The sequence below is a fragment of the Plectropomus leopardus genome, chromosome 19, assembly GCF_026936395.1.
Source record: "Plectropomus leopardus strain MGB_pleo_1.0 chromosome 19, ASM2693639v1, whole genome shotgun sequence".
Taxonomy (NCBI): domain Eukaryota; kingdom Metazoa; phylum Chordata; class Actinopteri; order Perciformes; family Serranidae; genus Plectropomus; species Plectropomus leopardus.
This window is the reverse complement of record NC_142194.1, coordinates 3,718,823-3,741,783: the sequence shown is the minus strand read 5'-3', so window position 1 is coordinate 3,741,783 and position 22,961 is coordinate 3,718,823. Positions and strand designations below refer to the sequence as shown.

Sequence of the window (22,961 nt, the reverse complement as noted above, 5' to 3'; positions counted from 1 at the left end):
ACAAAGACAAAAGTAACGTGTTTTTTTGTTGTTTTTTTTTCATGTCAACGGTGTTAACGGTTGAGTCCTGCTTCCGGTCCGCAGATCAGCGGTCTGGCTGTTGGTATTGTGTGAATAGATAAGTTAAAACGTCATTTTCACACGCATCACCTTTATAGTTTAAGTTTTATTTAATGATAAAAAAACTTCATCTGTTAATCGGTTAACGGTTAAGAGATATCATTTCTGACTGTTGGCCAAGTTAACATCCGGAGTGATTTTATTTTGAAATGTTTCATTTCACCGGAAGTACTTTTCCCGCGTTTCTGCTAACGGTCGTCAGCTTGTCGGTTTTTTTTTCCGGTAAATGTGTGAGGCGGCGATAAGCACCGGAGGAGGAGCTCCTGGTGATTCACGATGATTCACGGAGGAGTAACGGTAAGACGAGCGGCGGCGGCCGGGCAGAGCGCGGCGGGATGGCGCTGAACTCGGTCTGTGTGCGGCTGCTCACGCTGTGCGGTGAGTTTAATATGAAATACTTTATTCTTTTTATTATGAGAAAACGGCTTTTCCTGTTTAATTTCGCTTCAACAAACTGCTTATAATCAGTTAAGTTAAAGGATGTTTGACAGGAAACTTGAGAAGTAGCTGTTAATGCGCTGCATGCTTATAATAATGGTATTAATTATATCTTAATGCTTATAACGTTTGAGAAACCGCATGAAATGTCCTTTTTATTGTTTTCTAATGTTTGTTCAAAAGATTCAGTGTTGGAAGTAGCACAAGTTATTTTACTTTTCTGAAAATAACAGTACACGGTTTAAAAAAAAAGTAAAAAAGTTATCCAGTTAAGTTTGAGTCTGCAGAAAACAAAGCAAACAGGCCCCTTTCAGAGCGTTTTATTATGGATCCCGAAATATTACCATTATTATTATTATCAGCAGACACAGAGGTGTTTCTATGATAATGGATAAGCTCCATTTTGATGATGTTTTATGCACTCTGGCATCGTAATTACCTTTTTTCTCTCTCTTCAGATCAATTATGCATTGTGATTAAAAAAAAATAGGGTATTAATAGTTGTTAGTAATCAGTAATGAGTATATTTGTTCAAATACAAGTATGAATGTAATGATGAACTGTGTGTGAACATTAGGGGCTTTTTTAAATCATCAGGCTTAGTCTTTATTTTATGTATATATATATATAGTACTGTGCAAAAAGATAAAAAGTATTCAAGTATTTCTTTAGGACTTCAGGGGCTCTTCTGTTAGTTTTGGGGTCTTTAATCTATAAAAATGCATCATATTGAATAAGTCCATCATGTGTTTTGTATGTAACATCAGAACAACTATATCTGTTTAATGTAGTGAGGTATTTTTTCCTCTCTGAAATGAAGTGAAGTAGAAGTTTAAAGTTGCATAAAGTGGATATACTTAAGTACAAGTACATCAAAATTGTACATACAGTTTGAGTAAATGTATTTTTCATTCTTGATGCTTGTCCCTGCAGTTTAAAGCTGTTAATTCTGATATTTTGTGTAAATGTTATTCACTGTGTTGTTTTTTGTGTGTAGTTTGTGTCGTGCTGACCTCTGCGATGTTGTCTCACGTTGAGAAATACGAGGTGGTCCGACCTCAGAGACTTCAGGGGAGACAGAGGAGGAGTCTGCGGGACAACCAGGTGACAACACCTCACCTCTACCAAACAATCGTGTCATAATTTTACATCCAGGATATGGATTCAAAATGTTACTTTAGAAGTATTAACAGCAAAATGTACATGAACCAAACATTTAAACAGTTTTTTTGTATTGTTGTAATAGTTGTAAATCTTGATCCTAAAAATTTGAAAAATGTGTTTAGTGTACTTAAATATAATTCCTGTCAGTGTTGAATTATTAATATTATTCTTAGCAGTAATACTGTTTACTATACACACAGGATTTTACCTCTGTACCTGGTAGAAGTAGTCAGAAGTTAATATTTATAACTTTTTTTATAAGAAGATAGATAAGAAGATAAAAAAAGATTGTATATTTTGCATGGTATTGTGCAGTAGAAAGTACAATATTTCCGCCTGAAATGTAATGGAGTATTACAGTAAAGTGGCACACTTTACAGTGCTGTAGATCTAACTACCTGACAGTATAGACAATAGTTAACATTAAAGTGTTGGTTTTTTTTTTTTACATCTGTGCATTGTTAACAATAATTCAACATAATATAAAATAATCAAACTTTCTTCACATTCTGCACAATGATAGTTTTACTTTTGATACTAAATTACAATTTGTTGTTAATATTTACAGGAGGGAATTTATAAAGTACTTTTAGCTGTAGCAGAATATTTTTTATCCTTGTGGTATTGCTATTTTTACCCAAGTACAGTGAGTATTTCTTCTCGTGCTGCAAATCTGTCTAATTATTACATTTATTAATAGTTGTCCTGTGACTGAATTTTTTAACAGCTGTATCCTGATACGGTTCAGTACGAGTTCACCATTGAGGGCACAAACCACACAATTTATCTGGAAAAAAACAGGTAAGCATTGATTTTAAACAGATAATATTTTGGTATTTAGTAAAGTTTTTAATTATTATGCAAGACATACATGTATTTTAATATTTTAAATATATGAAAAAGTTGTGATACAGCTTTTCCATGTGTATTTTATAGGAATCTTATTGGGAAAGGCTACACTGAAACACATTATTCAGAAGATGGAAAACGGGTGACGACATCGCCAAACGAGGTGAGATTTTACTTTACCACTGAAGTATTAAATAAGGAAAATTTACCACACAGGTAATAGAAATAAGTGTAGAAAAGGGAAGTTTTATAGAGTAGTTGGAAGTAATGGTTAACATTTGGGAAATAAGTATTCTCTTAGGGACTGTTTGTTATTTATGAGAAGGTAGGGGGTGGTGCAGAAGTAGTGGAGGCATTTCAAATATTTTTTTATTTTGGATAGTCAGTGGTCATATTTTTTATTTATTTTAATACTATCAGAACTCCAAAACCCACAAGTGGGTTTAAAAGCATGTTTTCTTTATAAAATCTCAAAAATCTCTCCATTTTTATAGTCAGAAACTATGAAATATGGTTATTACGGTGGAAGAAGGGTCATGCATTTTCTCCCCAGTCACTCAGAGACTCAAAGGAAAGTATTTATAGTATATATATATATATATATATATATATATATATATATATATATATATATATATATATATATATATACATATATATATATATATTAATATAAATATAAAGATAAAGCAATTATATATTATATTATTATATATATATATATTATATATATATATATATAATCACACCCAACCTACTGTGGTGATAAATCCCTTTCACTTTTTTTCTGAAATTTAATGCACAAAAAATTCATCATATCGATTCAGTAAAAATATTATTGAAAGATTTTTTTTTATTATGAGTGTGCCTTCATGCTCATAACTTTGTGTATTTTCTTTAATTATTATTACTATAACAATAATAATAAATAAATAACAATGTTAATATATATATAAATATATATATATATATATATATATACACACTATTTATTATCATTATTATTATCCATTTAACTGCTGATCAGTTTAACTACTTTAAACCATCAGAAGTTGATTGCTTGATTTTTTTCGGCACAAAAATGTATATTTTTAATATCTCAGACATTTTAACAAATACTTGGAGGTTATACAGAAAGAGGAGCTAAATTTGTGTCTGTAAACCGGGAGTTTAAGTGAACCCGACGAGTTAAAAGTCTGAAATTCCTGATTTGTGATTCATAACTTAATGTTGGTTTCTCATAAAGAAACCCTCTGTGAGTAACGTCCATCGGAGGAATGTAAACTACAGACTAACTCCAGCGGCTGAGCACACTGATTATATCTGTAATCTGATGAATGTGTTTCCGTCCAGGATCACTGCTTCTATCACGGTCACGTTGCAGGCATGAAGGACTCTGCGGTCAGTGTCGGGATTTGTTCGGGCATTAGGTAAGAAAATCTGGATACTTTTTTAAACTTCAAACTTCCTGTGTCTTTCTCAGACACTTGTGAAATGTGTTGCTTCATTATATTTAGTAATCAGTTACTTCAACAAGGTGTTCTGATTTCAGTTTTCTACACCACTGACATTGGGCCACTACATCCGATTACTGCACTTTTATTTTTCGCTTTATTTTCCTTTTTTATCGTTTCTTTAATGTTGTTCTGATGCATTTCTTTGACTTTTGTAAATCACTATGAATTGCCTTTGTTATACAGGAGAAGTTGCCTATATTTGTAAACCAAGACATATTTACAGAACAGATTGAGCGATATGTTGTAGACCTGTTTTTGCAGAAGACTACTTTCATTTTTACTGTATGTTTAATCACATTTAGGCTGTTTTACTTTTTAACAAATCAGCAAATGAAGCTTTTGCCTTCTTGTTTGTGTGTTTTCAGTGGTTTTGTGAGAACCCGGCAGCAGGTGTACCTGATTGAGCCTCTGGGTCAGTCTGACGATGGCGACCATGCAGTCTACAGACGGGAGCACCTGAAGATCAGCAGCAGTCTCGGCTGCGGCTCGTCGTCCAACACCACCACGCTGTACGACCAGGAGCAGACGCCTCGGCTTTCTGGTCTCTTCAGGTCTAGATCATGGGTAGGTGACATGAAAAAAAAACATAAAGAAAATGATAGTTTATCCCCTAAATATTAATATGATTGTATCTTTTCTGTTTCCTTTTTTTTTGTCAGAAAACTAAACCCATCGTAGGTCCACAGAGGTTTGTCGAGCTGTTTGTGGTGGTGGACAATACTGAGGTAAATCTTTATATTCCTTTTACATTTTTAATTTTAATTATTAAATTAATCTGGTCCGGTGGATGGGCCTTGACTGCTGATGTTGGACACAGCCCAAAAATAACTACATGAGGCCGCCCCCCCTGCAGGCATCAGGGTTGGGTCGATTGCTGAGCAAAGGCAGCAACTTATAACCCTTTCTCAACAAAATTAGCGCGTGCATGCAGGTTTTTCGAACACAGGAAAACTTGTTAATATAGGTAATGGGCTGCATTCCCACAACAAGTGAACACACCACTGCAGCACTCCAGTCTGCCTTTCTGTCAGCTTTTGTCTGTGTTTGGGTGTGTGGGTCGTTTTGTTGGTGTGTCCTGTCCCACATCACAGACAGGCAGGAGAACAGGTAAACAGACAGCCGCAGGAACAGAGGTCTGTGAAAACTTCTCAGTGGTTTCATCTCTTTTTTCATCTGACTTATTCAGTCTCTCTTTCAAACTCGGTGCAGATGTATTTGGAGCGGTGTTTTAGCGCTGCTCAGGGGGAGATGGATGGTATTTAGTGACACGCGTCAATGCATCTTGCCAGTTAAGGAGCTGAAATTAAGAAAGACTGAGATTGCAGATACAAGGAGCCAAACTGTGTTTGGTAGTGACTGAGCTCACTCTGAGGGATAAGGTGACGCACTCGGATATCCAGAAGGAGCTTGGAGTCCAGCTGCTGCTTATTATCACCAAAAGGAGCCAGTTAAGGCGGTTCAGGGATCTAATCAGGATGTGTCCTGGACCCAAGGTTTTCAGGCACGTCCAACTGGAAAGAGACCGTGGGGCAGACCCAGAACATGCTGGAGAGATTATGTATGTCATCTGGCCTGGGAAAGCCCCGGGATCCCCCAGGAGGAGCTGGAAAACTCTGCAGGGGAGAGGGACGTCTGGACTACTGAGGCAGCAAAAGAAAGGATGTCTGGATAAATAATGTGATCATGTTTCTTTCTCCTCTTCCTCCAGTACAAGCGATACGGAAGCAAGACTAGTTCCCGTGTTCTTGGAGTTATAAATCACGTTGACAAGGTAATTTTTTGGTTTTGGACGCTGTTTGCCATCAGCTGTCAGTGAATTCCCTCCTGAATAACATCTCTGCCTCTTCCTGCAGCTGTATCGACCTCTGAACATCCGCGTCATGCTGGTGGGCTTGGAGATTTGGACGGACAAAGACCACATTAACGTTGACTTAAAATCAGAGACTACCCTGGACAATTTCCTCCTGTGGCGGCAGGCCGATCTTCTGCAGAGGACGAAGCATGACAATGCCCAATTTGTGACGTGAGGATCAGTCTTAGATGTTTTTTTAGATGGTCTTTGTCACAGTAATGTTGCCAGTTTGACCTGATGTTTGACTTTTTCCTTCAACAGTGGCAAAGATTTTGAAGGAGACACAGTCGGACTGGCAAATAAGTATGCCATGTGTACTGGAAACTCAGGTGGAGTCAATCAGGTGTGACTTCTTACTTACATTAATACTTTGACATCTGGAGATGAAAGGAGTGTTTACCGATACATCTTGTTACATTTAAAGCAACATTTGTGTGGTTCTCTTCCAGGATCACCATGATAACCCAATAGGCCTCGCCTCCACCATCGCTCATGAGATGGGACATAATTTCGGGTTGTCTCATGATGCTTTAGGTTGTATGTGTGGTCCGTCTTACAGCAGTGAGAACTGTGTGATGGCACCAAAGCTCAGGTAAGGACGTCACCCCAAAGAGGACACTTTGTCTGTCTTGCTGCAGTTTATAATTTTTTTTGAAACACTTTTGAAAGACACAACAAACAGTATATTTGGAAATATCATATTTCAACTAGAACATTCAGCTTTCACATACAAAAGGATGTGACCAAAAGCATGTGCACCCCCCCGTCCCTGGTTGAGGCGACTTATTGCTTCCAGTTTAGGGAAATCTTTAGCACACATTGATATTTTTAACTGTAGAGTTCCTCCAAGTTTGTGCCAACAGTTTGTGTTTAACCCCTTCCTGCTTCATCATGACAATTACCTCTTGCTTAAAGCAAGCTCCATAAGAAACCGTCTTCTCAGTGGGGTGCAGAGGGACTTGACTGACCTCAATCCCATTAAACACCTTTTGGATGAACTGGATTGCTGGCATAGGGCCAATTAGTAGTTTCCACGTCCCCTTACCCACGAGGGTCCATTGGTCCGTGTGACGCAAATGTTGTCATCCACCCACGTTAACCTGGAAGGACTTTCAAAGAGCGTAGACTTTCGCTAAGGCCGAATGCCCGTTCTAGATTCAAAGTTGTCAAATGCTTGCAGTGCTTTCAGTGCATGATCCCGACAGCAAAAGCCACCTTTTGCATTTGCATGATAGGCCGCTGGACGTTGTCAGCTGAGAACGCACCCAGACAAAACAGTTCACGGCGATGTTATATGTCTCCGGATGCCACCTGCCACGGCAGCATGATATGCAGGTGGTCGGTGTCAATTGAGAACGCGGCAGGACGGGACCAGACACATCTGCATCATATGCCACCAGACGGCGTCAGATTGAAACGCTGCCGGTAACGCCGTAATATAAGGAGCACAAAGGTTCCTGTAAGGCAGGTGGGAGGAGCAGTGATGGATCAAACAAACCCTGGACTTTCATACGAGAGTCCAGTGTTCGCTTCCTGTCTGAACATGATGTTTTTTTTCTACTTTTTTTTCCTACGTTATGGTCGCTGCATCCTGAAACGTAAAGAGCAGATACAGGAGGATTGATATGTTGACTCGGAAATCCACTGCAAAGTGACAAAAAGTGACGACTTGATATCAGAACGTGTTTGAATGCTTTCTCTTGCAATGTTAACCAAAGTGAAACATAATTCCTGTATCCGTCATGTGCTTCATACGCTTTAAAATATACTTGTTTCTTCCTTGGCCCATGCAACAACCTTCCGCCAAGCTTGAAAATTCGGGCCAGTAGTTTTATGTAATCCTGCTGACAGGCAAACAAACCAAGTGAACCGAAAACATAACCTCCTTGGCAAGAGGCAACAACTGTTAATTTAATTGAGTGCATTTAATTTGCAAAGCTGAATTCTCTTCTCTCTTCTTCAGGACAGGAAATGAAGCATTCCCAGAGTTATTCAGCACCTGCAGTTTTGAGCAGCTCGCCGAATTCATGGAGCGAGCTCGGCCCAGCTGCTTGTCCAAACCCAGCTCTGCGAGGACCATCACCGAGGGGCCGAGCTGCGGTAACGCCCTGGTGGACCCCGGAGAGGAGTGTGACTGCGGCACGGTGGAGGTGAAACATGTTTCTAACAGATCAGTCATTTTTTAGGACTATCATGTGGTGATGGTAGATGCCGTTTTGGCTTTCTGTTTTAGCTGACTGGTTGTGGTTTCCTGTATGTAAGGCTACAGCTAATAAAAGGGAAGGCTGTGGTGACTCGGCCTCAAAAATTAAAATAGTTTTCCTGTGTGCTCACATCCTATCAGAGAGACAACGTTCTTGGCAGAGATGCTGCTTGTGTTGGAGATTTAAATCCGTCTGGACTGAACTTTCACCACTGCAGTTCCTTAAGGTGTAACAGGACACGCAAACATGACAACTGAAAACCTTTATTTTGTAGGAATGCAAGAACCCCTGCTGTGATGCCTCAACTTGTCTCCTGACTGCAGGATCCAAGTGTGCTCATGGACAATGCTGTGACAACTGCCAGGTATTTAAGCTGCTATTACAGTGAGTTTCTTTTCTTAGAGTTTGTCAGCTAAATAATATCCCAGTAAAACATGGGATTCCATTCAAGACCCCAAACCTGTAATTTAACAAGACAAATGAGTGTAGATCAGTGCTGCAGCAACAATTTTGGCTTGCTTAGGAGGTGATGGCGAGGCCTCAGAGCTCTGGTGCTGACCTCGGATCACTGTGGTTGATTTTTAGGCTTCAGGAAACTTTTCTGGCACTTCTGCCTCTATCTAAACGTGGCACCAGTGGATCTAACGTGAACCGATACTCGCTGGCACTTAAGTAATTACCCTTAAATATGCACAGCCTGTTACCAAACCCTGCTCGCAAGTCACGTGCACAGTTCCACATGGGACACAAACACCGGTCTTCTGGGTCAAAGTCCTGTTCTTGTTGGACCCTTAAGCAGATTTTCTTGTTCTTTATTCTTTGTCCACTGACTGTCTAATAAACGCTGGAGTCAGCCGAAAGCTCACAGCGTCTCACACAGACGCTACAGGCTGCATCTGACGCAGACGGCCAAAACTGTTTGATCTCATTGACGAAAAAAGGGGATTACCAAAATCTGTAGGATTCAACCTCTGGAATCATGAATGTCAGAACCAAATTTCATGACAATTCACCCAACAGTTGCTGCTAATACGGCTAAAAAAAACAAAAGTGTGCAGGCTACCGAGAGGCCGCTCATGCACACAATCTGCTAATAACATTAAAATGGTCACAGGAGGAGTTTACTCTCAAACCACATTAAAACTGCAGCAGCTCCCTAACAACAGGAAACAGAGGGTGATATCTTACTGTTTCCATGAACTGTAACTCACCACATCCTTCCTCTGATGAAGAGATGGTGCAAGTCATGCAGTGCAGCATAAATACACAAGTTAACAATTACAGTTAAACAAACTTATTCTTACTAAATCACCTGAAATAATCTTTAACCCACAGTTGAAACCGGCTGGAAGTGTGTGCAGAGAGGCAGCCGGTGACTGCGACCTGCCTGATTACTGCACCGGAGCGTCGGAGGATTGTCCCGAGGACAGCTTTGAGATGAACGGGAAGCCGTGCTACGACCAGGCGCAGGGCTACTGCTACAACGGACACTGTCCCACACACGAGCAGCACTGCTGGAGGCTGTTTGGAGCAGGTACTCCCAACACACCAGCGGAGCCTCGAGGAGCGTTATTTAATAGTCTGTTTCTACTGATCTCAGTAAATTTCACTGTCACATGGTGGAAACGGCTTTTTCTAAGAAACATTAGTGTTAAAATGTGCATTTGTTTCCTATAAAGGAGTACAGAGACTCTAATGAATAGCAGCATACAGGAGAAGAAAACAGGAGAGTTTGTGCATCATAAACCCCTAAAATCTTCTTATTACTGTCTGATTGTTTCATAAATGTCCTGAGCTGATCATTTTCCTCTGTGTTATAATTATTAATCTTCTGAGGAAATCCTACTTCCCATGCATAAAAATAAAGCAAACTTTGCACATAAGACCAGTCACGTGCCAAACGTCCTCAGCTGCAAACACAGGCCAACAGTCCTGATGGTGGCGCTACAGCGACCGTCTCAATGTCAAAACTGTGAAAATTCATAAGAAATCATTCGTTTGTGCTCCAGTTTTGAAACTTACACCGAAATTTAGGCTCAACTGTGATGAAACTTTTCTTCATTTCACTGTGGTACAAATGATGAAGTCCATCGCTCTGTTTTTATCGAAAACTGTAAAATAATTATCACCTCCCACAGTCAATCACTCAAATGTTGGTTTAATATTTCATACATTTGACTCACCATGACTATATGTTATCCCTAATTTTGCATCTGTTTTTCCTCTCCTGGCATGAAAAGGCTTCGATAATTTAGAGTTACACTCTCGAAGAACTCCATTTGGCAGCACCTACGGCGATAAGCTGTAACTGTCGCGTTTTTCACTTTCACTTACTAGAGAAGTTTCATCATCTGTAGTATGTTTGTTTAGTCGTGGTAAATGTTTATTTGCAAGAAACCGGAATAAAAAACCGTACTTCTGTTCACATAAGTGGGTTGAAGAGTGAGTCTGCTGCGTTAGCCGCCCTCTCTGGAGGACCAACCGATGAGGGTGACGGAAAACGCGTCACTAATTTAGTTTAGCTTTTGATTTTTCTCGGGACTGTTGCCTGGGACACCCTGAGCTTTCGCCAGCGGCCGCAGGCTTCATCACCATCGCGTTGCCTCGTTCGGCGATACAGTGACTCAACAGAAGTGTGACTCTGAATATCTTGTGTCCTCAGGCGCCATAGTTGGACCAGATGTGTGTTTCAACCTGAACAAACGGCGGGAAGAGGGTGCCAACTGTGGGAGGAGCAAACTGGGCTTCACCCCCTGCGCTCCACAGTACGTAGCAACAGTCACACTGAGTGTCCTGCTGCAGGTCCAGATCAGTCTCTGATCCTGAAGGAAACCTGCCGCACAGAGCGGACCATTTTTTAAATTAAGGAAATGTTATAAAGACAGATGTTAAATTTTTCTATGTTTGAGGCTATTTTTTGCGCAATGTTGTTAATTTAGCAACAAACTCTTGATCTTTTTTGTCTTTTTTCTCTTTTAGGAATCTTAAGTGTGGATCTATATTTTGTGGCGGAGGGGGCGAGTCAATCACAGGTAAAATGGCGGCCTACAACATGTTCAAGATCGAGTGTAAAATAGCCGTGGAGGACGATAAAACCAGAAACATCGACATGGTGCCGCAGGGGACCAGATGTGGAGCAGATAAGGTAAAACCTGCAGCGAGGAGACACATCAGCGGGAGTTTTGTTGGTTACTGTGAATGTTTTTGCTCAGAATCAAACGTTTGTGTGCAGGTTTGCCTCAACAACAGGTGTGTGGATGTGTCGGTTTATGGGAAAAAGGAGGACTGTGAAAAGAAATGCAACAACAACGGGGTGAGGGAGTTATTTCAGCAAGTTTGTCCAAAGTCCAAATGTCTGACTGTTGTTTAATAACTGTGACTGTGTTTTATCCGCAGGTGTGTAATCATAAAGAAGAGTGCCACTGTAATCCCGGCTGGGCGCCACCTTACTGTGACGTCCAGTTCGCAGATTTACCTCCAGGTACGGACGTTTATGACACTAAATGTGTTTGTTTGGTTGCTAAATACAAACATTTGGGTGAAACTGAAGGTTTATTGTCCTCACTGAGCAGCGCAGACAAAAGCAGGTCACACCTGCTCCGTGAATCACTCATCCAAACACGAATGATTCATTATGAGAGATCTGCTGTTTCCTCCAGCGCTGAATCAAGTCTTCCTGATATTTATCGTAAAACTGACCTCAGTTAAAAGCCTTAAAAAGTTTGTCTTAACTCCATTTAGCACTTGACCCCACAAATGACAATCTGTGTATCAGTTACTCAGGATTAGGGTTAGGGTTAGGGTTAGGTTGAATTTGTGAAGAAAACTGTTTTTCTTGCAGGCCTTAATGAAGAATCTAAAAATAAATAAAAGTTTTAATGATTTGAAGTCATAAAGGTCCGTGTTTAACAGCAAAGTCGTATCGAAACATCAGTTCACAAACTATCAGGCAACTCCTGCAGAACAACCCAAGTCTCATTTATCCTGTTTAACTAAAAGTTAAAATCCTCTCAGCTCTCCTCAAAGCCAGACTTCATTCACAAAAATAATCATTTTACCTCACTGAACACAGGAGCTGCTGGTCTGCCGCTGCCTCGATACACTTGTCAGAGTGATCGTGTGACTTTAGCGAATCCAAAATAACCCTTAAAAATCTCACAGTAACACAAAGAGCCTGACTGACGGAGGCAGCGGTAAATCAGCAGCTCCCGTGATCACTCAGGTAAAATGACTGTTTTTGTAAACGGAGTCTGGCAGAGATAAGTTTCGCCTTTACTTTATTTCCCCTGTGACCTCCATTCATCATGAATTTTTTCAGTTTTTGTATTTGAAGTAGAGGCATGTGAGAATGAAAAAGTTTACATCACAGATTTCATGTAACAGAGTAATATTTAACCTGGAGAAATATTCCTTTAAGCTGCGCGGCCCAACAACTTAGAAAACAACATCAGTTTTCATCAGTTTTCAAAAGGAACCAGCTGCTACGAGACTGTCAAAGACGCAGAGTCATTGTGCAATGATTCAGTCGTCAGACGGCTAAAAAGACAAATGGAGAAGAGTTCACACAGAGCGGCTGAAGTTATGAAACAGCTCGGCACAGTTTGTGACACTTTTCCTCACCAGAACAAACGCAGCAGCTTGTTTAACCTGTTTTTTCAGTGATGAGCTACATGGGTGCACTTTCCCCAAATTATGGTGAAACAATCTGATCAACAAAATGACAACAATGACACACCTGCTGACTTCTTTAAAGCAACCCCGCGCTGTTTCTGAGTCACACAACAGATTCGTACTTTTCCTTAAGAATCGGATGATTTCAGCTTTCTTATTGTCACATTTCTTTTCACGTTTAAATATAACTTTTTTCTTCCACACACAGCTTACACACTTCAGATGAAATGAGCTGATATCGTGTGTATTACAGTGTGTCGCTGTAACTGTGATTTTCCTGTTTGCGCTGCAGATCAGAGCAGGATAATAGCCGGTGTGTGTGCAGCGCTCTCTGTGCTGCTGGTGCTCGCCGCAGTGACTGCAGGGCTGATGTGCTGCAGGAAGGACAACATGGACAACTACATCTCCAAAAGGTACTTCAATTAAGTCCCCCGGGTCTCGTATCCTTCGGCTTTGTCTTTGTTTCCCGCTTCCCCTCAGCTGAATACGTGTCGTGCTCACAGGAAAGTGCACTCAGCGCCGGACAAGCTGAACCCGATGTTCCAGGAGTCGAGCGTTAAAGAGAGACCTCAGATCAGTCAGCCCACTTTCATGGAGTCAACAGCAACACAAGCCTGCAGCCCTCTGATGGTCAGCGTGAGTCCCTGCAGAGCCGCTCCGCAGGTGCACACAGCGCCCACACAAAACACTTCCTCATGAGCTGCACGTTCACGTTACAGGTTACAGGCCGATGGTTTATGCTTTAAATGCAAAGTACTGTGAAAGTTATTAACTGTTTTTTTTTCTTCTTTCAGCCACCAAAGAAACTCTCCTCAGGGTGTCCGACCTCACAAACTGAACCGGTGAGCTTAAAAACAAAAAAACTGCAATGTGATCTGATGCATAAAACAAACTGAAGATCACGTTCAGACCTGGCAACTTAAAGCGGCCGCTAAAGTTCGGAAAATTGAATAATACATGACGTAACTTATCTTTAATTTAGACGTGTGGTGTTCACCTGCTTCATGCTGTAACTGTATATTTTTCTCCTCGTAAAGTGATGTGAGTAAAGCACACCGACTGTGTTTACTGTGAATATGATAATATTCTGAATTTCATGCAGGTCAAAATCAAATTCAAACAGCAATTCAATCAGGACATCTGGAATTATATGGAAGCAAACAGGAGACATAAGCAGTCGAATTTAAACGGCCCTGAAAACTTTTACCGCAGTTGGAGACACGCGGCCTCTTGCCTGTTTTCAGCTCTGTCTGTTTCTGAGAAGAAAAGCGCACATTTGTGTTCAGAAAAGCACTCCTACTTTTAAATATTACGAAATACTTGGATAAGTTTCTGATTTGTGCAAATATCACATCGCTGACCTTTTAGAGATTGTGGGTGAGGAATGAAGGAGGGAGGCCGAGGGTGCACGTTTGAACAAGTTTGTCACTGGTGGAAAAATGAACGTGAATCAGAGCGTGCAGGGCTTTATATGAAGCCCAGCATTAGAGGGATCTATAGTGTCATTAACCACGTAAACAGCTCAGTAGGAATATTGTCTTTAGAATACGGGCAAAAACTGTAATATTTGTGCATGTAAACACAGTCACTGATGTGTTTTTAGAGTTTTTGGGCGATAATTGAACTCTGCGTGTAAGTGAGTTTTTAAAGCCGTAATTAAACACAAATGTCTCTTTTTTTCCACAGACAAAACCTCCGTCTAAACCTTTACCTCCGCTGAGTAAACCACAGGTGAGTCACAGCTGCTGACTTTAAACCGACGATTATATTGACTGATGGTCGATTAAAGTCTTTTTATGAAGCAAGTTCCAGCTTCTCCAATGTGAGGAGATTTTTATCTTTCTGTCTCACATGATGTTTTTCCTCAGGGAATCTTCAGAAAGTTGCAGCTCATTACAGGATGGCAAAAAAACGGAATAAATAAAAAATCAGCTATTCTCTGAGTTTACAAAGTCACAAATTTGTAAGAAGACAAAGTCAGAACAATAGTGTTTTTTTTGTTTTTTGGGGTTGAAAGAACCACATCTCTTCACTTTGGATGGACCTCATCACACAGACGCTGCTGCCTGCAGTGGAGGAACTTATCAAGTTAGATTTTGCATTTGGATTCAGCACAAAGGAAATTCTCCAGATTTTATCCTGGATTATTATCAAAATCTGGACTTTTAAGAGAAGTTTCTCTTCTTCTAACTCATAATAATAATTTTTTAGTCTACATTGGCCCTAATATTGACCCCCCCCCGCACAAAAAAACCCTAACAGCACTATTTCTCTGACTGTTTTCTCAGAAGTTTTTTTTCTCGCAAATTTGCAACATTAAATCTCGTTAATTCCGATTTTTTTCAGAAAATAGCCATCCATTTTTCTTTAAAATTTTCATCCACAATAGTCCAGAGTTACTCTGCTATTATTTTTTTTTAACACTTTACACACTCTCCCTAATCTTCCACAGTACAACTCTACACCTTCACATTCATAATAAGTGTATTTAAGGCTGATCTTGTTTTGTTTTTCAGTACTCGGCAGTCAGACCGGGTCCTCCTCCTCCTGTACCTCCAGTCAAACCCAGCCCTCCTCCTCCTCCGCCCCCAGCGAAGCCACAAGTTCTCCGACTCATTTGAAATAGTCATTAAAGTATCAAGTTTTACCAAAGAGGAAGAAATCCAGCGCGGAGTCGTAGAGCGCGAGATCTGGGATCATACGTGTGAGTCACAGAGGTCACAGAGGTCACAGAGTTTGGAAAAGTTTCCTCTTTGTCTTAAAGACGGCCGAGTGACCGACTGAGAATGTGTTTGATGACCAGCAGCTTCACAGCAGCTGTGGAAACAAATGATTTTGGGGGGCAAAATGGTGCTCACATGGAAATGTACTTAATTATTTATTTAATGTGTTTTTAGGGACTGTATGAAAATTATTAGAGGGTGATGCAGAGGCAAAAAGGGGGTTTGTATTATAACCTTTTGCTCAACAAAAGGGCGGTTTAAAGTTTTTGGAGTAGTTTGTTTTCCATTTTTCTAATCTCAGATTTATATTTTATGTCCTTCTCTCAGAGTTCAGTTTAGTCAGCGATGGTGGTGATGAGGGTTCAGTTAACCCTTTGAAACCTGGATCAACATCACTTTACAAGCGGTTAAACCCTTTGAAATCTGAGCAAATTTGTTTGATTTCTTTGGGGAAAAAAAAACATGCGAAGAATGTCAAACAACTGGCAAAAACATTCGTAAAAGATGACAAGAAAATGACCTGAAAAAAAAAAATAAAAATGTTTTTAAAAATGATACATTTCAAACAAAATTCAAACATACATTTCAAACATACATTTTACTGTTTACATTTCTCATAGCAATGAGCTAAAACTCGATAAACTCTCGTAACGGTGAGAGGAGCTGCAGATTCAGCTGATAGCTCTCTGTCCATCACCAGACTCATGTCGTACTGTACATCATTATTTTTATAAAAGTTAAGTTTTTATTGAACAATTTGTACCAATTTAACACCCTTACATTGTTTTGAAACAACAGCGGAGAGAGTTTAGTTTAGTTTTTTTGACTTCTCACTCTAATAATTTCCATACAGTCCCTAAACTTCGTCCAAAGCCAGTCTGCCTTCTGAGGGTTAATTTGTGTAATTTTTGCACTGTACTTGAAAACCTATGAACGGTACACACACAGTATTCAGACGACCTGTGTGAGTCACTGTGGCTCAGCTTGAAACATTTACGTTTTCCTGTGTTTGTGTCCCGAGGGACGGTGCGTGACGGAGCCTCGAGGAACACGCAGTTGTTGTTTAGTTGTTGTTTTTTTTTACTGCACTTTTATGTTTCTATAGTAACAGTCGGGGTTTATACCTTGGTGGTTAAGTTATAAGTTAGAAGCATATCACTGATTCTTTCTCAAATAGGAATAAAAGTAATGATTATTTGTATTATCCACTAATTTGCTGATTATTTTCACCAGTACTTTGTTAAAAAATTAGTCTATAAATTTAAAAAACTGTGAAAAATGCTCAGAACCCAAAGTGCCTTTTTAATCCAAACATCATTTCATTTACAATCATAATAAAGAAAAACAGCAAACTATCACAGTTAAGAAGCTGGAACCAGCAAATATTTTACAGTTTTGCTTAAAATGATAATCAAAATATTTGGCAAATCATTTTTTTGATCAACTAATTGTTGCAGATCCGGACTTCAAATCAAATAATATCAGTGTTGTGATCACAATCGTTTTAATCTGTCACGTTACTGAATGTAATAACAATGTAATAACATCTGAGGCCTTTTGTCGCAGCAGCTAAAGAGCACTTTATGAAAAACGTTTGATCCGCAGATTCTTCAGTTTATCTGCTGTTTTCTCAGATGTTTATTGTGTGAATTACATAATGAATTAAAGTTTTTCTCGGTGAAGTCTGCTGTTTGTCTCTTCTTTTGTAACATTTTTTATTAACTGACCGAGAAGTCCTCTGTTGTTTTTCTCAGGAAAGACATGAGTTTACGGTTCATTCATAATTATTGGTCTCTAGTGAAGAGCCGAAGGAAACGGCTGAGAAACAGCTGTGAGCCAGACTGAGAGCGGCCGTCATCATCTGGGTTTCCTGCTTCTTAACCCTTTGAAACCCGAGCAAACAGGTTTGAAGAGAAAACATTCAGCAACGAGACACGGCCCCAAAATTACCAAGAAATAAGAAAATTACCTGAAAATAAGGGAAAAAAAGAAGTAAAAACAAACAAAAAATGACGTAAAAAAAGGGCTGAAAATTAAAAAATATACACGTGAACATTTTCTTCTAAAACATTATTTTAGAAATAGAATTATAACTAAAAAGTATAAATCATTTTCTTATAATCTCATAATTTTAAAAACAAATTTTCAGGTCTTGTCACATTTAACTAATCTCTCGCAATTTGTGGGAAATATTTGGCCAAGTTGCTCGTTGCCTTTTTTCTCGTGCTATGGAAAGAAATCAAACCATTTTGCTCCGTTTTCACGAGTCAGCAGAAGAAAACTGATGTCAATGCAGGTTTCAAAGGGTTAAACAGTCAGACACGAATGCTGATGGGTTATTTTTTGTTTGTTTGTTTGTTTCTGGACTCATTGTTCTCGAGGGAAACAAACCAATAAATGATTTAATAAATCTGCAGTAAGAACCAGATCCATAAATGTATAACAGATGAACATGTTGGCTGATGAGTAACAAAAAATTGCAGAACAGAAACAGAAATGAGCGCTGCAGACTGAAATATCGAAACTCGCTTTGGATTCTTATCAAATTTCTTTTGAACATTCATTTTCCTCAGAAGATGAGCCCAGATGACTTTGACGATGATGATTTTTGCTGTAGCATCATCATGACGTTCACTTTTGTGGTTTTGTATAAATGACGTAATAACTTTTGGATGGATAGCGATGAAATTTGGTTCAAACATTCACGTTAACCTGAGGATGAACTGTGATAACTGATCATCTGACTTGTCATCCAGCTTATTTTCGCCCCTTTTCACGTGCGACCATCAGTAATAGCGTTTTCCACACGTTCATTCATTCATGGCGGCACACCACGATCAAACGTCTGCCACGACAAACTGATTTTATATTTTTGAGGCTGGTACATTCATTAGGAGCCCCACTGAAATAAATATGCTGTTTGCTTACTCAAAGCATCACACTGTCGGAGCGCCGAGCGTACTCTGGGCACAGACGGAGCAGCAGAAGGGCAGGCAAAGTGAAACTCCACAAAAACGTCCCATTTTAAAGAGGGGACACAGAGTGATACAAAAGGGACACACGCACAAGAATAAAAACAAACAAAAAAAGAAGGGGAAGTTTGCTGTCCTCATTCCCTAATTACATCACGGCAGCCTCGGTCAGTGTCGACATCACTGCCCACAGAGCATTTTCGCATCGTTCAGTTAATCTGCTCACACCCTGGTCGCCGAGGCAACCGTACACGGTGCCACCTGCTGCTCCGTTTCCATTCACACTCACTCATGCACCGATGGTGCAGCATCAGGAGCAATATGGAGTTCAGTATCTTATCCGAGGAAACTTCGACAAGTTGACAGGAGGAGCCGGGGATCAAACCAACAACCTTCCAGTTAGAGGACGACCCGCTCTACCTCTGAGCCACAGCTGCCACATGTGGGTACGTGGGTCCCCTTTACAGACATGTCCACTTTACTTTGACTTTAATTTGATTCCTAATCAAGACACTTTTATATATATGGACTTCAAAACTGTTTTGTAATGAAAAATAATGGAACTAAAAACATGATTAAAAAATGTGATCAGTTGTGATTAACTACTGAAATTCTGCAATTATCTGGGATTTAAACATTTTTATGTTTCACAGCCCCAGTTTTTATGAAAACTTTACTGTTTCGATTCACTCACATCTCTGTCAACATCATTTCCAGCAGCAGCAGGGCCAAACCAAAACACTTTGGATGACATAGACAGACGCTGATTTTCCAGTTGCACACTGAAACCTTACTCACAAAGACACTTTCTCTGACAGATTACATGCTGAGTGAATCAAACGGCCTCCACTCTCCTGGTTTCAGTCCTACAGATGTTGGACCTCCAAGAGCATCAATGAGGTCCAGCGCTGGTGATGAGGTCTGGCTCACAGTCCAGATCCTCCCAGAGCTGCTCTGTGCAGACCAGCCCACGTTTTCCACCACAAACTAGGAAAAGCATGTTTTCATGGAGCTGGCTTAGTTCTCAGGGGCGTTGTCGTGTTGAAACACAAACGAATTTGCCAAGAATTTGAAGTAAAACACCCCCCACCCCTTCTTTCATAATCTCTTTATCTCTTTACCCCGCCCTCCTGCCCTCCCTCCAATCAGGAACCACTTCATTCACCTCAATTTAGTATACAGATGTTTCTGCAGCTGGAATACATGTATTTTTCTTTACAGAATTTTCTCTGCGCTCATCTGCCTCTCCTTTCTTATTCATTTGTTATTATAGCCTATATGTAAATATATTTTTAAACAATTTTATATTCGTTTGATCAGTGTTCGGAGACTGTGCACTGACTCATAGTTTCATTGGGGAATTCAGTTCTGGGTTTCCCCACATGTCTCCTTTTGTTGAAATGTATAACGTTGTTTGTTTTTAATGTGCTAAATAAATCGAATCAATCACAATGGTGTGTGTAAATGCAGTGTAAATCGAGCTGTAAAAGGAGAAAAGTCTGATGTGAGGCGGGGAGGAGGACTTTGAGGAATGCAGTTTGAGCAGAGGGGGGCTGCTTCCTCACAGAGAGCTCGTCTGATTCACCAAACAAGCAGCTCATAAAACACAGTTTACACTGAGCGCGGTTTGTTTTACAGCAGAGCTTTTTGTCTCTGCTCGTTGCTCTCTGGGTTCAGCGGTTCACTCGTCCTGCAGGAGACGATATGCGATGACGACATCCCTCCTCAGGGATCAGGCGTTCAGTCAAACATGCGGCCGACTGTGTTTGCTCTGAATTAAAACTCCAGTTTTAGAACAATCCAGAAAAAAACCGTCCAACAACAGTAAGACAATGAAACGTCTTTGTGCAGCCTTTTTATCTTCTCTTGGTGATTCATGATCCGTGTTTCAAGGTTTCTGACTGCGTCTGACTCACTGATAAATAACCCTAAATGTCAAAAGAGCTTATTTCAGCATTAGTTGTGGATATTTCTGCTATAGGAGAACGCAGATGAACAAAAGTAACCTCCAACTCTCCACAGTGACCTAACGTGACTGCTCGTGCTTTTAAGGCTCCTGACAAATCACTTCCACATGCTGTAAAACGGACAGAGCGAGTCCTCGACTGATCCGCGACGACAGTTAGCTACAGACTACAGGAAGGCAGCGAGATAATCTCCGTGACTCACCGTTAATCACTCAGTTTGAGTTACTCATTAACCCTTTGAAATCCTGAACAAATTGGTTTGATTTTTGATTTCTTTCAAAAACAACGGGCAACCCAACAAGACGTGGCCCAAAAATTGCAAAGTACAAACCAAAAACAAACGAGAGAATGACCTAAAAAGGTGCTGAAAAAAAGGATTTATTTTATATAATTTTTTAAACATAATTTAAAATATAAATATAGTTTTCTGGATATTTTACTTATTTTTTTTAATTTCTTATAATCAGGTTTTACTTGTTTCTTTCAGTCCAAAAATGTCCTTTTTTCCCCAATGTTTCCAAAACAAACTAAACCAGTTCTCAAAGCATTCAAAGCGTCAGATACCTTAAATCTGTTATCAACGTTCGGTTTCTGTTGTTTCCAGGTTGTCTTTATTTCATGAGAGGACAAACTGTAACTGAACTTATCCAAGAGTGTCTTCAAGGTTCGCACAGACGGCAGCAGGTCAAATTCAAGGACTTTTTCAAGCACTCAATTTTCAAGAAGGAAATTGTTTTATCCACAACCGTCTGTTGCAAGAGAATTGTGCAAATCTGTAAATGGGGGCAAACAAATGCAACCAGGGCCTTAAATTAAGTCACTACTATTACTCAGGCATGTGATTAGCAAAGGACAAAAAAACAGGAAAATATACTGAGCGCAAAACACAGCAAGGCAGCCTCCGATCCCCTGCAACCAAAAATCTCAAATGATCCATTCAACAGCTCCGACATCAACAGACAGACACACGTGAGCGCTTATTCGTTGCTCGAGCGTGTATGTGTTTTGCAGGCCGGCAAAACATCCTGGCGCCGACTATATTTACTGGTGTTTACCACTGATCTCATGACGCTAAAAGGACACAATAAAACATTTCACGCATCATGTTCGCCCCTCTATGACATTCAAGGCCATTTTCAAGGACCAAATTAAAGAACGTCAGATTTTGAAGGTTTTTAACTTCAGTTCCTGCGTGTCATATTCAGGTGTGTGACTTTAAGCACATTGTACAAACTCTGTGTCACAGTTTGAGTAATAACCTGATGACGACAGGCGCGTGAACACAGAGGTCACATTAAACTCACTTGTTATGAAATCCTTTGAAAAAATGAAGCACGTAGGAGGTGCAGCAACTTTCGTCACCTTTTTAATCCAATCCAACGCCATAAAGTCGCTGCTCCTTTAAATTTGATCTGTAAATCATGAGCACTTCCCGTCATTGATTATTGGTCAAATTAACGATCGATTAATCATCATTTGAAAAAAACATGGAAACGCTGCTTATCTAAAAAAATACCAAATAATTTTTTTTTCAATCAAAGCTCGCAGGAACAGAATGCGTACGCGCTGACAGCATTAAACAGACAATCCATTAATCGATTAAATTTCACGTTAAATTCTTAACAACTGATTAATCAATCAGCGATTAATTGTTATGATCCTTATTTTAGACAGTTAAATAAATTGTGTTCTGTTTGGGCAGTGGTGGAGAAAGAAGTACTCAAGTCCATTACATAGGTTAAAGTATTAATACAACTGTGTACAAATACTTTGCAACAAGTAAAACTCCTCTATTCAAACTCTTACTTAAGTATAAGTAGAAAAACATTGGCATTGAAAAAGTACTTAAAGTGCCAAAATTAAAAGTACTCATTATGCAGAATTTCCACTTACAGAATAATATAAACTATATTTTTATATTCCAATAATTATTTGTGCATTAATGTGTTCATCACTGTGAAGGTGGAGCTAATTTTAATTACTTTATACACATCCTAGTAGTTTAATCTATAAAAATAAATTGAAACTTTTTAGTTAATTTCTATTTTCTATCAATAATTTAAATCTGCAAAATAACTAAAGTTAGAAAACACAATATGTACCTCAGAGTAAAGGTTGCATAAGTTGCATAAAATTCAAATACTCAAAGTACAAGTTCCTCAAACTATTACTCCAGTGTGCAGGATTTAGGGGACTATATTGACAGAAATATAATATAATGTCTCTTCAGTGTATAATCACGTGAAAATGTAATGGTTGTGTTTTTCTTACCTTAGGATGAGCTGTTTATGTCTACACACGATGCGGGTCCTCAACCTCGTGGTGGACGAGTTTGGACGCCAACTGTTGCAACGAGTACTACGTGCTTAAATAAACTTCCCTACAACAAAAAGGATTAAAAATAAACAACACATCCTTCTACAGTCGCCACGTACAGAAGGCAAACATGCAAGTACCTGGAACAAGTATTGATAAGGGTTCAGA

At 39.6% G+C, this 22,961-nt stretch overlaps 1 protein-coding gene across 1 annotated transcript; it reads left to right on the top strand.

Moving 5' to 3' along the window:
* Positions 1-340: 340 nt before the first annotated feature.
* On the top strand, positions 341-17,220 carry LOC121958844 (zinc metalloproteinase-disintegrin-like 2d). The gene is made up of 23 exons (XM_042507990.2): positions 341-498; positions 1,556-1,662; positions 2,450-2,523; positions 2,659-2,734; positions 3,925-4,001; positions 4,454-4,652; positions 4,748-4,813; positions 5,797-5,859; positions 5,942-6,111; positions 6,202-6,283; positions 6,390-6,532; positions 7,904-8,090; positions 8,419-8,508; positions 9,480-9,678; positions 10,807-10,909; positions 11,124-11,289; positions 11,377-11,457; positions 11,541-11,625; positions 13,108-13,228; positions 13,319-13,478; positions 13,610-13,657; positions 14,502-14,546; positions 15,332-17,220. The coding sequence occupies exons 1-23, from the start codon at positions 456-458 to the stop codon at positions 15,434-15,436; spliced, it is 2,490 nt and encodes an 829-aa protein (XP_042363924.1). The 5' UTR covers positions 341-455; the 3' UTR covers positions 15,437-17,220.
* Positions 17,221-22,961: the final 5,741 nt, after the last annotated feature.

Excerpts from the sequence above, each read along its gene's own strand:
- LOC121958844 (XM_042507990.2), top strand. The coding sequence starts at position 456 with ATGGCGCTGAACTCGGTCTGTGTGCGGCTGCTCACGCTGTGCG. Across the intron at positions 499-1,555 it reads GCGGCTGCTCACGCTGTGCG|TTTGTGTCGTGCTGACCTCT; the intron begins GTGAGTTTAATA and ends TTTTGTGTGTAG. Across the intron at positions 9,679-10,806 it reads CTGGAGGCTGTTTGGAGCAG|GCGCCATAGTTGGACCAGAT; the intron begins GTACTCCCAACA and ends TTGTGTCCTCAG.